This window comes from Trichoderma evansii, assembly GCF_050947405.1.
Source record: "Trichoderma evansii strain SZMC 28006 chromosome Unknown GGI43scaffold_18, whole genome shotgun sequence".
NCBI classification, from domain to species: Eukaryota; Fungi; Ascomycota; class Sordariomycetes; order Hypocreales; family Hypocreaceae; genus Trichoderma; species Trichoderma evansii.
Window position 1 is genome coordinate 446,194 of NW_028145188.1, and position 13,697 is coordinate 459,890.

A 13,697-nucleotide genomic window follows, 5' to 3' on the forward strand; every position below is an offset into this window, starting at 1 on the left:
CAAAAGGGTTCATATCCACTAACGCAGCAACTGGCAGCAGGGACACTCGCGGCGTCTTCAGCGCCCCATGGCTCGCCCTCGGCTTCTTTAGCGCCGTAGTTACAGAACCTTTGACAAGCCCAGCAGGCAACAGCTAGTAGTGCGTGCATACGTGCATACGCCGCCGACACGGGCCCGGTATATCTCCGGATACACCGAGACAATGCCAGCGAAAAGTGTGCTCGAATGGGCTGCTGGGACTGGCCACGGCATCTGCCATGGCCTCTGCACGTCCGGCTGCGAATGGATTGCGCGTCAGATTGGCGGCGTTCTAAGCTGCTTTGAGCCATTTGCTACAGCACACCTTGGCACGGAATATACGGCTCATGCCTGTCTGTGCCCTAGGGTCTGGGTCTGGTGCGGAGAGCCGACTGGACTGTGAGCAAATTGAACGCACATGGAAAATAGTAGTAGCCCATAATAGAGTATAGCAGCCAGGCATGCATGGGCTCTAATTTTTAAACATCACGCCACCAGATGCCTAGTACCACTGCTGCTACAGTGACTAGTAGGAATAGTTTGTATGTATTAGTCAGAGAGCCAAAGAGGAGATGGAGAAGATGGAGAAGAGCCATGTGATGGATGATGGTATTTCCTCGGTGTTTGTCGAAACAGCGAAGGAATGTCCATGTTGCCGGCTTTCGGGCTTAAGGGCTTTTAGGGATCTGCCATGAGCAGAACTGCTGCAGCCTTGCACGAAAATCTTGTTTTTAAGTTCAACCGTGCATGTGCATAAGGACACATTTGTTTTTCCAGCCAATTGGTGCCTGGATGCTACTGTCGATATATCCTGGTGGTTGCCGTTGGGCACAACCCTTAGATTCTTCCCACTACATAAGTACTCGTAGTCTATAACCACTGTAAAGCTGTATTCAATGTTCCTTCGATTCCGCTTGTTCCAAAGGGGCATTTTACTACATATGTCATTGGTTCAAAATGGTGATTCCATGCATGTTGCTGCAGGGTAGCTTAAATGTGCTACGTGTGTCCACGATAAGATGATACACTTCATACTTTACAATGGATACATCTGCCTACTGGCTATTTACGTCGAGGGGGTGGAAATGAAGGAGACATTTCTGTGCCTGGGGCCTCGATGAGATGAGCTGATCCGACATGGCCATATCCTCTGCCTTCATCGACTTGTGCGGTGTTGTGCTGTAGCTGGAATAGATGTCTCGCAGCAGTGTCTTCATTTCGATGATGGCTAGGCTAATTTTTAACTCCAGTCAGCTCCGAGGTCTAAAAAGGTTGAATAGATATAGAAGTCAAAAAGATAACTTACTGCTTTCCAACACAGCCTCGGCCTCCGTTCGAAAAGGCAAACTGCATCCGCCTTCGGTCCGCATCCCCTTCTTGCTCCAGCCAGCGCTCAGGGTTGAATCGATCTCCATCGGGGAACACATCACTGTTGATGCGATGGACCGAATAGGCCTGGCAGCTCACAATCGTCTGCTCAGGTAGCCAGAAGTTGTCGATAGAGCGGCCGCCCTGCGGAACGTACCGCGGCAGGGACATTGGGATCGGCGGGAAGCATCGCAGGCCCTCGTTGACTATGGCGTCGAGATATGGGAGGCGATCAAAGGGAACCCCGGGATTCTTATGCAATTCATCTGCGAGTTTGCGCTGGAAACCGAGAGATCGGGGCTGAGATAGTTCCCATAAGAGGAAGCATAGCCCGTCGCCTGTGGTGTCGATGCCGGCAGCCATGTGGTCGAGGCATTCTGCCGCCTTGTCGATGTAGTCGAGATCACTGGACTTTTCTTCGAAGCGGCTCATGAGAGTGAAAGATGCTGGGCCGCTTATCTGGCTGGTTTCCAGCACGTAGTCATCTGCCAGGGGAGTTTCTCGAGGCTTTACGAAGATGTTTAGGACGTTTGAGAACAAGCGGTACAACGTAGGAACGTAGTGCGAGATGAGGCGGTCTATGCAATCAGGTCAGTATCAGTTCTGCTTTTCGTGGTGGGTTGACTTGCTCTGCAGGCTGTCGTCTGCCGCTACTTGATGCATCATTTCCTCGTCATCTTTATTTGTGATGCAGTCGGTTCCATGAGGATGAAATAGGTGGTGAGTAATGCAGTCACAGGCATATGCATGCAAGGCTATACGTCAGCGAATTAGCAAAATTTCTATTATTGCTGTTATTGATTATCGTGTTGGGGAGACAAACGCATCTATAGAATTATTTGATTAGCTTATGGGTTCTCTTAGTTTAGCGATGCTGTCATGTATCCATCTTGACGACTTACAAAGATATCTGCTACGCCTCTCGGGGATGAAACACAGCGTCGAAGAAATTTGGACGAGCGCTCTTGGACTCCCGAGACTGACGCGCTTTTCATGACGTTGCTGTTAGCATAGCGGTCGGCAAGGATCCTCTTTCGCTTGGCGTGCTGTTTAATGTCATGTCAGATGAATCATTTTCGGGAAATGTCATTGCCCAAGTGGAACATACGGCCGTTTTGTCCAATGTAGTAAACATGGTTCTAGTTCAACAATCGCTTGTTAGAAAGCAATTACTCCGCGGATAAAAGTAATGGTGGATTCTCACCTTCTCCCATAAATCTTGAACAAGTCATAGAATTCAGTCTTGTCGTATCCGCTACCTCCGGAGCAGTAAATCTCCTTCAGGGCCTCCCAAGAGGCAAAAGACACCTCGTTGGGAGCAATGCGGACAACGGGGCCATACTGCAGGTGAAGCTGGTGGACGTAGGTGGTTCTTTGGGCATGAATTTCTTTCCACTTGAGGACCAAAGTAGTGAATTTGGATATTGCTGGGCCTGGAATTTTGCTTAGAGGCGATCTGAGGCATCGGACGAGTTGGATGGTGGCAAGCAGAGCTGCCGCCGCTAATAGGACGATGGGGGAGAGAAGGAGCATGATGGAGATGGGTGTTAGTTTTAGTTATCCCAAATACATGCAGGCATCACAGAACACGAGAAGAGATCCAGCTATCCATGAGTGAAAACATGAAATAGAAGTATGTTAATTATGTAGCGTCGGCCAACTCTTTTGCTATCAGCGAGCGTCTGATAACGAGACTCACCAGCCTCCGTAAACGGCTATCTAACAACCCCGCCAAGCGCCGATTCCCCACGAAACCCCGCAAAATCGAACCAGCGCTTTGGATGTGCCACATCGTGGTTGATGGATCTTTGCCGTTAATGGACAATATAATGAGAGCTGTGCCTATATAGTGTGACTTCGATTATTCAAAGAAAATGACTAAGCATATTCTCTTTCGCTCATTTTTTTCTCTTTAGTCGCATTATATATCAACTGGTCGAGATGCTTGAGTTGAGCCTAGCAGAAACCTAGCATTTCCTAGTCTAGATAGTACCTACTAGATTTGGTAGGTATGAAACTTCAAGTCAACGCTAGATAATGCGCATGTAGCCATCGTGAAAAAAGTATCAAGGTTTGCATAACCCATGATTTGAGGTGAGTTTTGGTTGAACTTAGAAAAGAAGAAAAGAAGAGAAAAGAAAAGCCAGAAAGACAGGGAGACAAGATAGGCGAAGAGAAGAAGACAACAGACTGCGGAGTATCCATGCGGTATGCAAAGAATCCTACGTATCGGCCGAGACGGCTACGGCCGATATTGGCAATATCCGCAATAGCCGTACAACTGTTGACTTTCATCTCATCTCTTACTCTTCATCCCTGAATATTCTATTAATTAACTATCATATGTGACAGAAACCACAAAACGTCATAGGTGATGCACGAGCGGCTTCCTGCAAGAGGGCATGTGAATGGAGTTGAACTGAATTGAGTCAATTTTTAGAAACCGAGTCTGGTGAGCTCAATTGATGGTGATGGAGAAGGAGAAGCAAGCACAGAAATGACATCATTGCCTCCATTTTTTCGTCTCTTCTTCTGCAGGTCCCCTTTTTCCGCCAGGCCAAGAGATGGATGGATGCTTGTTGCTGCAGCACAGCCAGCCGGGTGATATATGCGCTACTACCCAATCGCCCAATGGCAGTAAGCATCAATCAATCTAGATAAGACGGTGGTTATCTCGCGTATCATGCAATGCCACGGATTATTTTCCTCAATATCAAAGCGCATATATCACGAGTAAGAATTTCTTCCTGACTGCCGTGCTCCGTATTGCTGCTGCTATTTACAGCATCATGTACTGGCGTGCAGGGTGCAGCAAGCTGAAGTAGTAGGTGATACGAGCATTTCTATATTAGACAACCTTGCATGAACTCTATTGGCTGCTGCCTTGAAGCTCTCCTTTTTACGTGTATTAGTTTTCGTGGCTTTCCATCCCGTAAACACCCCGAAAAGTCAGCATCACGGAGAAAAAAAAGGAAGATCAGCTCGTTCAGGAAACGAAGTAGCCCTAACAAGCGTGTACCTACATGGAAAGTGGCAGGCTTGGGAGGTGGATTACTACGGGGCATCAGTTCTTCAAGGTTGTCAATCGGCCCGTATGGCTTAATAAGGTCCCTGCATATACCTAGGCAAGTGTCGATGACAAGCTGTCTAGTATTTACTTGATTACTACTGCTGGTAGGGTAATACGGACTGCACTGTGTAGGACTTTGACGGCAGAGGGCAGCACATGCTAAGGGATGGAGGCTACAAGTAAGCGGAGATTATTATCCAGCGAGACAAGCTGAGCACCTCCTATTCGATCCATACACACTTGCAGTTGTGCCCTATGCAGCTGAAAGAAGGCAAAAAAACAGGTTCAAGCATGCTTGTGCCTCACGTATCATGTACATATTCGCCAGCAGCTGATGTGGCCAATCAATAGTACGAAGTATGCTGTGTCTAATTATAACTCGCGATCCACTGCAGAGGCCCTTAGCGCATCCATCTCAACGCTCAACAATCGAGCTTGTCCCACCTGGGCAAGCCTCGCCCGAGCCCAGGTGTTTGCGGCTCTCTGGTGGATCGCAGGTCTCGCTGTATTGCCGGCCCTGGCAACTTCGGATGCCTGTGGGCTGCTACCTGGCAGTTACATGGCACAACGAGGGTTTTTTCCATTGGACGGCGGCAGAGGGCAAGTAGAAAGTTATGGACAAGACAAGACTAGACACGCCAGTTTCAGCCCTGTGAACAGCCTTTTGGCCATGGGCGTTGGATAATACAGTATTACAGCCTGCGCTCTCCCCAGCAAAAGCGCTGAGCTCCTGAAACTCTTTCGCGTTCTCCTTCTCTCCCGCTTCCTCCTAATCGCTTTCTGGTTACTCGATTCCCGAGCACATTCTGTGTCCAATCACGCCGCGCGCGCCTGCGAGAATCCCGCGGGGAGGCTGCATATCCGGCGTCTGTCTGACTGCAACTCTGCGGCCATTGGCTACCGCAAGTACCGCAAGGGAAGAAAGAAAAGACCTCTTTTGTCAACTTGATCAGCCAGAAAGAAGAAAAGCCACTGATCTTGTGGATTTTCCCTGTTTTTTCTCGTCTCACCGTTTTTGTTGAACACAGCCTTGCGCTTCCCTAGACGCACCGCAACACTACTGCATTGCATCTACCCGTGGACGGCTGGCCTGCCAATTTTTTCGACACAGCCTCACTCCCCGCAGCGGCGCGCACTGCGTTGTCTAAGCCTCGGGAAGCATAGCAGCGATAGGTAGCAGCACCAGGCAAAAAACCGGGAAGTTAGGTGCATCCATCCATCAATCGACAAAAAAGGACTCAAGCCATAGCAGAGTCTAGCTTGCGGGTTTAGAGGCCGCTGCTAGCAGGTACATCCATCTGCTACTTACAGCGACAGCTCGACTTGGCTGGAGTTGACTGAGAGCGAGTCCACAGTCCACACCACCCCTTTCAAACTAGGCGAGGAACCTACCTCAAGACCCCAGGCCGGGCCAGCTCATCGCCAAAAATAAACCTCCCCCAGCCAAAACGCTCGTTTCTTTTGTCGGTTCGAGGATGCCCAGCTTCGGTCGCCTGGGCAAGCACAGCAACCGGTCGCAGCACACGATTGCGGCCGAGGCGCCACAGCAGGTCGGCGCCGGGTCGGGCCTCAGCAGCAAGACGGCGAGTACAAGAGCAGCGCCAGGCCCAGGTGCTGGCGCTGGTGCAAGTCCAGCTGGCAGCGGCCCGGGCCCAGGTGCGACGACGACGGACGCTGAGGCAGATTTGCGCGCGCAATCAGCCTTGCCGACGGGCTCTTCATCAGCGCTGAGCTCTAGCGAGTCGTTTATCGTTCAGCAGCAACAGCAGCAGCAGCAGCAGCAGCAGCTTCAGTTTCAGCAGCAGCTCCAGCAGCAGCAGCCCAGACTGTCATCTGGAGGGCCGCCGCCGCCGTCTCACGTCCAGCTGTTTCAGAGCCAGAACCCCGCCGTGGCAGTGCCCGCTTATGACGAGCGCCAGCTCCAGCAGCTCCAGCAGCAGCAGCTACAGCAGCAACAGCAGCACTACCAGCAACTACAGCAGGGGGGTCCCCTTCCACCTCAGCAGCAGCAGCAGCTACAACAACAACAACTACAACAGCAGCAACAGTCGCTACCACCGCCGCCTCAACAACAAAACAAGCTGCAGAAGCAACCTCCCCAGCAGCAGCAGTTGTTGCAACAACAACAGCAGCAGCAACAAGGTCAGCCTCAGCAGCAATTTCAGCAGCCCGGCGAGTTTGTCGACTCCGCTTCTTCCTCCTCCACCGCCGGGGCCCGCCAGAGCCAGCGCTACAGCCTCCACAACCTGCTGAACATCTCGCAGTCGTCGCTGCACGACCAGGTCAACTATCACCCGAACCAGATTCAACCCCAGGCTGCCGGTCAGGCTTCTGCCTCGTCTGAGAAACGCTCGGCACGCAAAATCATCAAGGGCATCTTCTCCGGCCGCGGCAACAACGATAATCACCGCGATCAGCAGAACCCCTCATCGTCAGCGTCTTACGATAACACCGTGGGACTCGCCCGCAGACCATCCAAGAGAGTCAGCACGCTTAACCAGCAACCGCCAAACCTCAAGACTGGCCTTTCTGCCGTGTCAGACCGCGATTGGCACTCACACACCCCTAGCTCGTCCGTGCACCAGACGTCGCCGCTACAAGGTGTTGGCGAGGCTGAAGAGTACTACACTGCAGACCAGTATCACGACCTGCAGCAGCAACAGCATCAACAACAACAAGACCTGCGAATCGACCCTCGACACTCTGTACCGCCCATAAATACCGCTCGCGGAATTGTTGCCCCAGACGAGATTTCATCGCCCTACGACGACGCCGTCTACCACGCCCCCCCTCCTTCTGCCCTTCACCCCTCACCAAGCCATTCCCAGCAGCAGATCTCACCATCTCAGCTGCAGCCTCAATCTCAGCCTCACGTGCTCTCGTCACAGGAATCCCTGCAGCTGCAGCAGCAGCAGCAACAGCAGCAGCAGCAACAGCAGTTACAGCAACAACACCAGCAACACCAGCTTCAACAACAGCAATTGCAGTTACAGCAGCAACAACAGCAGCCGCTTCGATACGATCCTCAACAACAGCAGCAGCAAGCCGCTTACGACCAGCAACTGCCGCCCCCACCTTCATCTTCCCAGCAGTATTACAGCAACACCAACTCACCGCAAGATCAGTATCAGCAAACGACCGACCCGCGCATCGTCACTACGCATCTAGTCACGGGATCTCAACAACAGCAAAATCCAGAAACCGTATCCCAGCTGTCGCGCGAGTCTCCAGCCCCCGACTCTGACCAGCGATCGTTGAACCAGCCGTCTCCTGCGATCCACTACTCAGTGCCGCAGGCTCACGACCAGGCTTCCAACGTTGCCCTGCCGCCCTCGCAACCAGCGAACCAACAACAACTCTCGCAACCCGCCATGGCACCTCCCGGAGGAGGAGGCGTACCGACGAATCGCCGACCAGCCGATGCTGACAAGGCCCTGCCTGGAGCACCGCCGGGATATCGTCACACCCACACCAACTCCAGCAACCTGAACGCGCCCGGCGCATCTCTTCAGCCCGGTCAACAGCCTGCTGGAGCTGGTGGCGCCGCCGTTGCCTCTGGTGCTGCTGCTGCCGGTGCCGCTGGAGCTGCCGGTGCCCCTCCGCGATACGAAGCAGCAACTGCTGGCGACCAAGGCCGAAATAGCCCTCAACCTTCTACCCACGAGCGCGACAGTACCGAATCTGATAAAGCCTTTAAGGAATTGCGTATGTCTTCCGTTCTTGCATCTGTCTCTGTCGCCTCATACACCATACGTGTCATGTTCATGTTAGCTAATGATATAACTTTGAAATGTAAACAGTCACAAAGTACAAAAACGTCAAGCGTCTCTATTTTGACGGCAAGTCTCAGATTGAACAGCTCAACGGCCAAGTCGAGCATCTGCAGAATGCTGTCGCCAATCAGCGCATGTCACAGTCACGCACTGCGTTGGATGATAACGAGTATGTCAATCGATTCAACCGACTGAACGGTGCCATCAACAATCTGTCCTTCAACATCCGCAAGGACTGGCGACGCCTGCCCCAGTGGCTGGAGAAGTTCGTCAGCCCCGACGCCCTCAAAACAGGAAAGCAGGAGATGACGGCAGTCGGCAGAGCCGTCATTACCAAGTGGATCGTGGACGAAGTCTTCAACAAGTGCTTCCATCCAGACCTGGACGCAGCCCTTAGCTCCCAGCTCAAGGAGGTTGAGCTCAACATCCGCGGCAATGCGTACACCATGCACAGCCAGGAAGAGTTTGATGCTCTAACCACCAAGGTAGTCAACTGGCGAATGGCCACGCTGGACGGCTTGCAGCAAAAGCTGACTTCATCATCGTCGGCCGACAACCGCGCATCCTTGATTACCAAGATGCAGACGAATCTGGCTGCTCACCTGTATCAGTACCTTGTCGAGCCGCCACCGGCCGGGGTTGACGGCAGCACCTCCATGATTGTGGAGCTTGCTGTCGGCATTGCGGCCAACTTGCCCCGAGAGAGCCGCGACGTCACCATGGTGTATCCTCTGCCGGGCGATGTGCTACAGGCCGGCGTGATGGAGGTTGAGAAGACCCCGTTGCCGCCTCTGGACGGCCAGAAGGAGGGAGAGTCCAGCAAGCCGGATAGCGACGTGGACAAGGACAAGAGTAGCAGTAGTGGAGACTCTAGCAAGGCTGGTAGGTTACATTGTCTATTCCCCCCGCGTCAGGGGTTCATAACGCCATTGGCAGTACGTTTTAGCTAACCTGATACTCTACAAATAGGTCTCTCCAAAGATGCAAGTCGGGTGCGATTTGCAGGATTTGTGGCCATCGAAGTAAGAGGGCGACAGGTCTTGATGAAGGCACCCGTATGGGCGTTGTAGTGGAGGTGACTTGCGATTGAACCCTTTTTTCCTATTTTCTCATTTCCTTATTTTTTTTTTTCCATACCGAGGCAGGCATCGAATGGATATCCCATCATACTTTGATCCTCTTCCCCTTTCTTCTTTTTTTCTTTTCTATAATTTTATATGCTGCTCTCCTGCTGGCACTGTCAATGGTTCTGAGAGGCACATATTTTTTTTCTTCTCTTTATTTTTACTCTATTTATCTCATGGATGTTATATGAAACGATAACTGGGGCTTATTTCCCTTTTATCAGATGAGAGACGACGGGAGGATAGGGAGGCTTGTCTTTTTTGTAGACATACTTGGGGGCCGTCTGAAGATATGGGGAAAAAAAGTCATAAAGAGTTAGACGGACGGTCCCGAGAGGCTATTAGAGTAGATGATGAGAGAAATGATTGCTATGTGTGAGGGATTGCTCCTTGCTCCTTTGTCATTGGTGACTGCTTGATGGTGAAGATTGCGCAGTAGATATCAGCTGTATGCTGCCAAGCTTGTCAACCTTGCGTGGAAAGGCCTTTTTTTTTCCAAATATTCTAGTCTTGCACATCTCATATTGCTTATTCCCCCCCTTTTTGATCAAATTTTGTGCATGTCGACTAATTGAAAGACACCAGAAAAGAGTCATCGTCACACCCTGCCTCAGTGGCAATGCACGATTCCAGAGTTTGGTTGCTCTTAGGTTTCACAGGATTGAGTCACACAGGTACATCTAATTTCTATGCAGATTAGCGGGGTACATATGTACCTTTCTTAGTCAAGCACCTAGAACAGCCAACAGCCACAGCAGCAGACCCTGGTCACTGAGTCATAAATCGAGGGCATGATTTGGCATCCTTGCTTTTTTTGCTGAGGCGCATTTTGGACATTTTATGTGCACTAAGCTGGATATGGGACATGATTTTCTTCCTGTTTGGTGAAATTAGCAGTGACTCTTTTTTAATTTGCTAATTTTTCTATAATTTTTCTTTTCTTTTTTTTTGTTCTAGTGTGACGAGATGGAAGGCTGTTGTGAGATCAAAATGAGATTGAGGCAGGGGACTAATAGGCGGATCTGGAGAGGCTGATTTTTAGCAGCGGCTTTAGCGGGTGCTCCGCTGAGAGTCATCGCTGGAAGCAGCACTACTAAGCAGCAATGCCCGTCGAATTTGTCGCTAGCACTAAGCAGGTACTTAAAGAGTGCTGATAAACCATCATCTCCCCACCGCTTCCCTCATTCCGGCAGAAAAAAAAAATTAGTACCTAGCTTCGCATCAGCCTTTGCTCTTTTCTTTCACCAAGCGACCACTTTACTGCCTCTTTACCCTCTTTAATTCAACCACTTCTTCACCATTACGGCTATACAGGGAACAACTGTTGGATCCACTAGCATCATGGCTGTTCGCGCTCAGTTTGAGAACTCTAACGAGTATGTTGTTCCGAATTTTTAAGCCCTTTTGCGGTGTTGCATTGCGTCTTTGGTGGTGGGGGAGGGGTAGAGCAGAGAGAGGACGAGAAGGATTGAATATCTCTCTTTTTCGCTCTCTGCGATGCGGCTTTTTACCGACCAAAATGATAAACAGGCAAATTGATATTGGCTTGAATATTTCGACTAACCTGGCCTTCTCCAGCGTTGGCGTCTTCTCGACGTTGACTAACTCATACGCCCTGGTCGCTCTCGGCGCCAGCGAGAACTTTTACAGGTAAAAAGATCTGTTTCTCTCTGGCAGCAAAAGACAAAAATCTAACATCGCAAACCCAACAGTGTCTTCGAGGCTGAGCTCCAGGACGTCATCCCCATCGTGCGCACCACCATCGCCGGCACGCGCATCATCGGCCGTCTCACAGCCGGTAACCGCAAGGGTCTTCTCGTGCCCACCACAACCTCTGACCAGGAGCTGCAGCACCTGCGCAACTCGCTGCCCGACTCAGTTCGCATCCAGCGCATTGAGGAGCGCCTGTCAGCTCTCGGAAACGTCATTGCCACAAACGATCACATTGCCCTGGTGCATCCGGATCTCGAGCGCGAGACTGAGGAGATCATTGCCGATGTGCTCGGTGTTGAGGTGTTCCGCCAGACCGTGGCCGACAACGTGCTGGTCGGCAGCTACATGAGCCTGTCCAACCAGGGTGGTCTTGTGCACCCCAAGACCAGCATTCAGGACCAGGACGAGCTGTCCAGTCTGCTCCAGGTTCCCCTCGTTGCCGGTTCCGTCAACCGTGGAAGCAACGTTGTTGGCGCCGGCATGGTCGTCAACGACTGGATGGCCGTGACTGGTCTCGACACCACCTCCACAGAGCTCAGCGTCATCGAGAGCGTCTTCAGACTGGGCGAAGGCCAAGGCCCCAGCAACATCAACACCACAATGAAGGACACCATGGTGGAGAGTTTCTACTGAGCGAGAAGCTCCCCGTTTGTTTTTGTTTAAATACATATACTACCATGTCGTGATTTTTCCTGTTGATGCTGTTTCAGCTGCTTTTGGGATTGGGCCTTTTTTATGACTTGCTTGGATGATACAGGCATGGTGTTGATGGAAGGGGTGGAAAACAACCCAGTTTATGAGCTTTCTTGGTCGCTTTGTTTTACAACTATTATTATAGTCTATGGTCTTGTGTGTAAAGACAGAGGGAAACAGGATGGCAGGCTGTTTCTACTCGGGCATGCATGGGAGGCGTTTGTGTAATCTTTTCTTTACCTTGCCTTTTTTTTTTTTTTCTTTTTTTTTTTTACACTTGCTGGATTTATTATATGATGGAGGGATTTATTCTCTTTCAATCAATGAAAATGACCATTCTGGTGTAATATTTTAAAGACTTTTGTATGTGAAGACAGCTGAATGTTCGACTTATATAGTAGCATATCATTATCATTTTTTTTTTTTTCTATGGGCAATGTTCAGGTCCACAGCATATCTTGAATGCCCCTCACCCTTGCGATCTCACCGCCTTCCGTTTTTAGCGACCGCATCGGCAGCAATTGAATAATTTCGCTGCCCCTCCATCCATACCAGCCTGTAGCTTTTGATATTGATCGTCATCTTGTTGCACTATTACAGCTACCTTGTAATTTCAGCTGTGTTTTTTTTTTAACAGTCTCAATATATACGGCATATACAATGGCATCATCCGATAAACCGGCGTATCTTCCCCCTTCTAAACTCGGTACAAAAGAATAGTAAGCAAAAACAACCACCATCCATCCAACACCAACTCTTGGTATTCTTCCATGATATATATATCTATATATATAACTAACAGAAGATAAACAACAGCTGGGACAGCCTCTACACAACCGAACTCACAAACCACGCCGCCAACCCCTCCGACACCGGCACAAACTGGTTCGACGACTCCGACGCCGAGGGCCGCATCGTCGCCTTTCTCGAATCGCTTACCGAGGACGACCAGGACGTTTTGCCGGAACCGCTTTCACAAGCAGATGCTTCGTTTTTAGATCTTGGGTGTGGCAATGGCTCGCTGCTGTTTGCGCTGAGGGATGAGGGCTGGGAGGGAGCCATGTTGGGCGTGGATTATAGTGGGCAGAGTGTTGCGCTGGCGAAGAATATTGCGGAGAGTAGGAAAGAGAAGGATGATGAGGATGAAGATGCAGAGGAAGAGGAAGATCAGTCAACGCCTGTTAATTTCCTAGAATGGGATCTCCTCAACGGTCCTCTTACTCTCACCACAAGTCCCTCAGATTCTTCCTCCCCTCTATCATACACCTCCTCTCCATCACGCCTCTACGACATCATCCTCGACAAAGGCACCTTTGACGCAATCAGCCTCTCCACCCACGAACAAACATCAACAACAACAACATCAGAACAACAAGAACAGCAGCCCCCTCACCCCTGCGAAGTCTACCGCCGCCGCCTTCTCCAGCTGCTCAGCCCAAACGGCGGCATCTTCCTCATCACGAGCTGCAACTGGACCGAGCCGGAGCTGCGGTCGTGGTTCTTGGATGATAAGGATGGAGAGCTGAGTGTCGTAGGGAGGGTGGATTATCCTACGTTTACGTTTGGAGGGGTCAAGGGGCAGACGATTAGTACGTTGTGCTTTAGGAGGAAGTGAGAAGTGAGTCTTGTTCCATGTTAAGGGGCTGGGACGAAGCTGGACTTTGATACCATGAATAATGAAAAGGGAGAAAAGGGGGGTATGAATATATTGAATAACATAGAAATAGAATCTTTTGTATATATGGCTTATGTTATGAGTTCGAGTTCTTAATGTGAGATGTGCATTCTAATAGCGTGGGCTCAGAATCAAACAAATATACAAACAACAATTATACTACAGGAAGAATTTAAACGGATCCCTCGTGTTAATGTCAAAACAGCGCATGTTGCTTCTTACCCTACATTATACTTAAGTTGGTTCCTCCAAGTCTACAAGAT

The 13,697-nt window shown here is 50.5% G+C and overlaps 4 protein-coding genes across 4 annotated transcripts; 3 read left to right on the forward strand and 1 right to left on the reverse strand.

The window, feature by feature from the left end:
* Positions 1-806: 806 nt before the first annotated feature.
* GGI43DRAFT_411785 (cytochrome P450) lies at positions 807-3,026 on the reverse strand. Its single transcript, XM_083206754.1, has 6 exons — positions 2,591-3,026; positions 2,495-2,525; positions 2,285-2,432; positions 2,016-2,141; positions 1,325-1,964; positions 807-1,251 (listed from the first exon to the last, which is right to left on the reverse strand). The coding sequence occupies exons 1-6, from the start codon at positions 2,917-2,919 to the stop codon at positions 1,074-1,076; spliced, it is 1,452 nt and encodes a 483-aa protein (XP_083058115.1). The 5' UTR covers positions 2,920-3,026; the 3' UTR covers positions 807-1,073.
* Positions 3,027-5,247: 2,221 nt separating this feature from the next.
* GGI43DRAFT_429172 (uncharacterized protein) lies at positions 5,248-9,978 on the forward strand. The gene is made up of 3 exons (XM_083209065.1): positions 5,248-8,161; positions 8,257-9,111; positions 9,199-9,978. The coding sequence occupies exons 1-3, from the start codon at positions 5,932-5,934 to the stop codon at positions 9,297-9,299; spliced, it is 3,186 nt and encodes a 1,061-aa protein (XP_083058116.1). The 5' UTR covers positions 5,248-5,931; the 3' UTR covers positions 9,300-9,978.
* Positions 9,979-10,694: 716 nt separating this feature from the next.
* On the forward strand, positions 10,695-11,699 carry GGI43DRAFT_424513 (translation initiation factor 6; the record flags this gene model as incomplete). The annotated part of the gene is made up of 3 exons (XM_083208384.1): positions 10,695-10,729; positions 10,932-11,003; positions 11,066-11,699. 3 exons carry the CDS (start codon positions 10,695-10,697, stop codon positions 11,697-11,699), a joined length of 741 nt encoding a protein of 246 aa, XP_083058117.1.
* A 637-nt stretch (positions 11,700-12,336) lies between these two features.
* Positions 12,337-13,455, forward strand: GGI43DRAFT_127423 (S-adenosyl-L-methionine-dependent methyltransferase). The gene is made up of 2 exons (XM_083199123.1): positions 12,337-12,478; positions 12,576-13,455. Exons 1-2 carry the CDS (start codon positions 12,420-12,422, stop codon positions 13,372-13,374), a joined length of 858 nt encoding a protein of 285 aa, XP_083058118.1. The 5' UTR covers positions 12,337-12,419; the 3' UTR covers positions 13,375-13,455.
* The last annotated feature ends 242 nt before the right edge of the window (positions 13,456-13,697 follow it).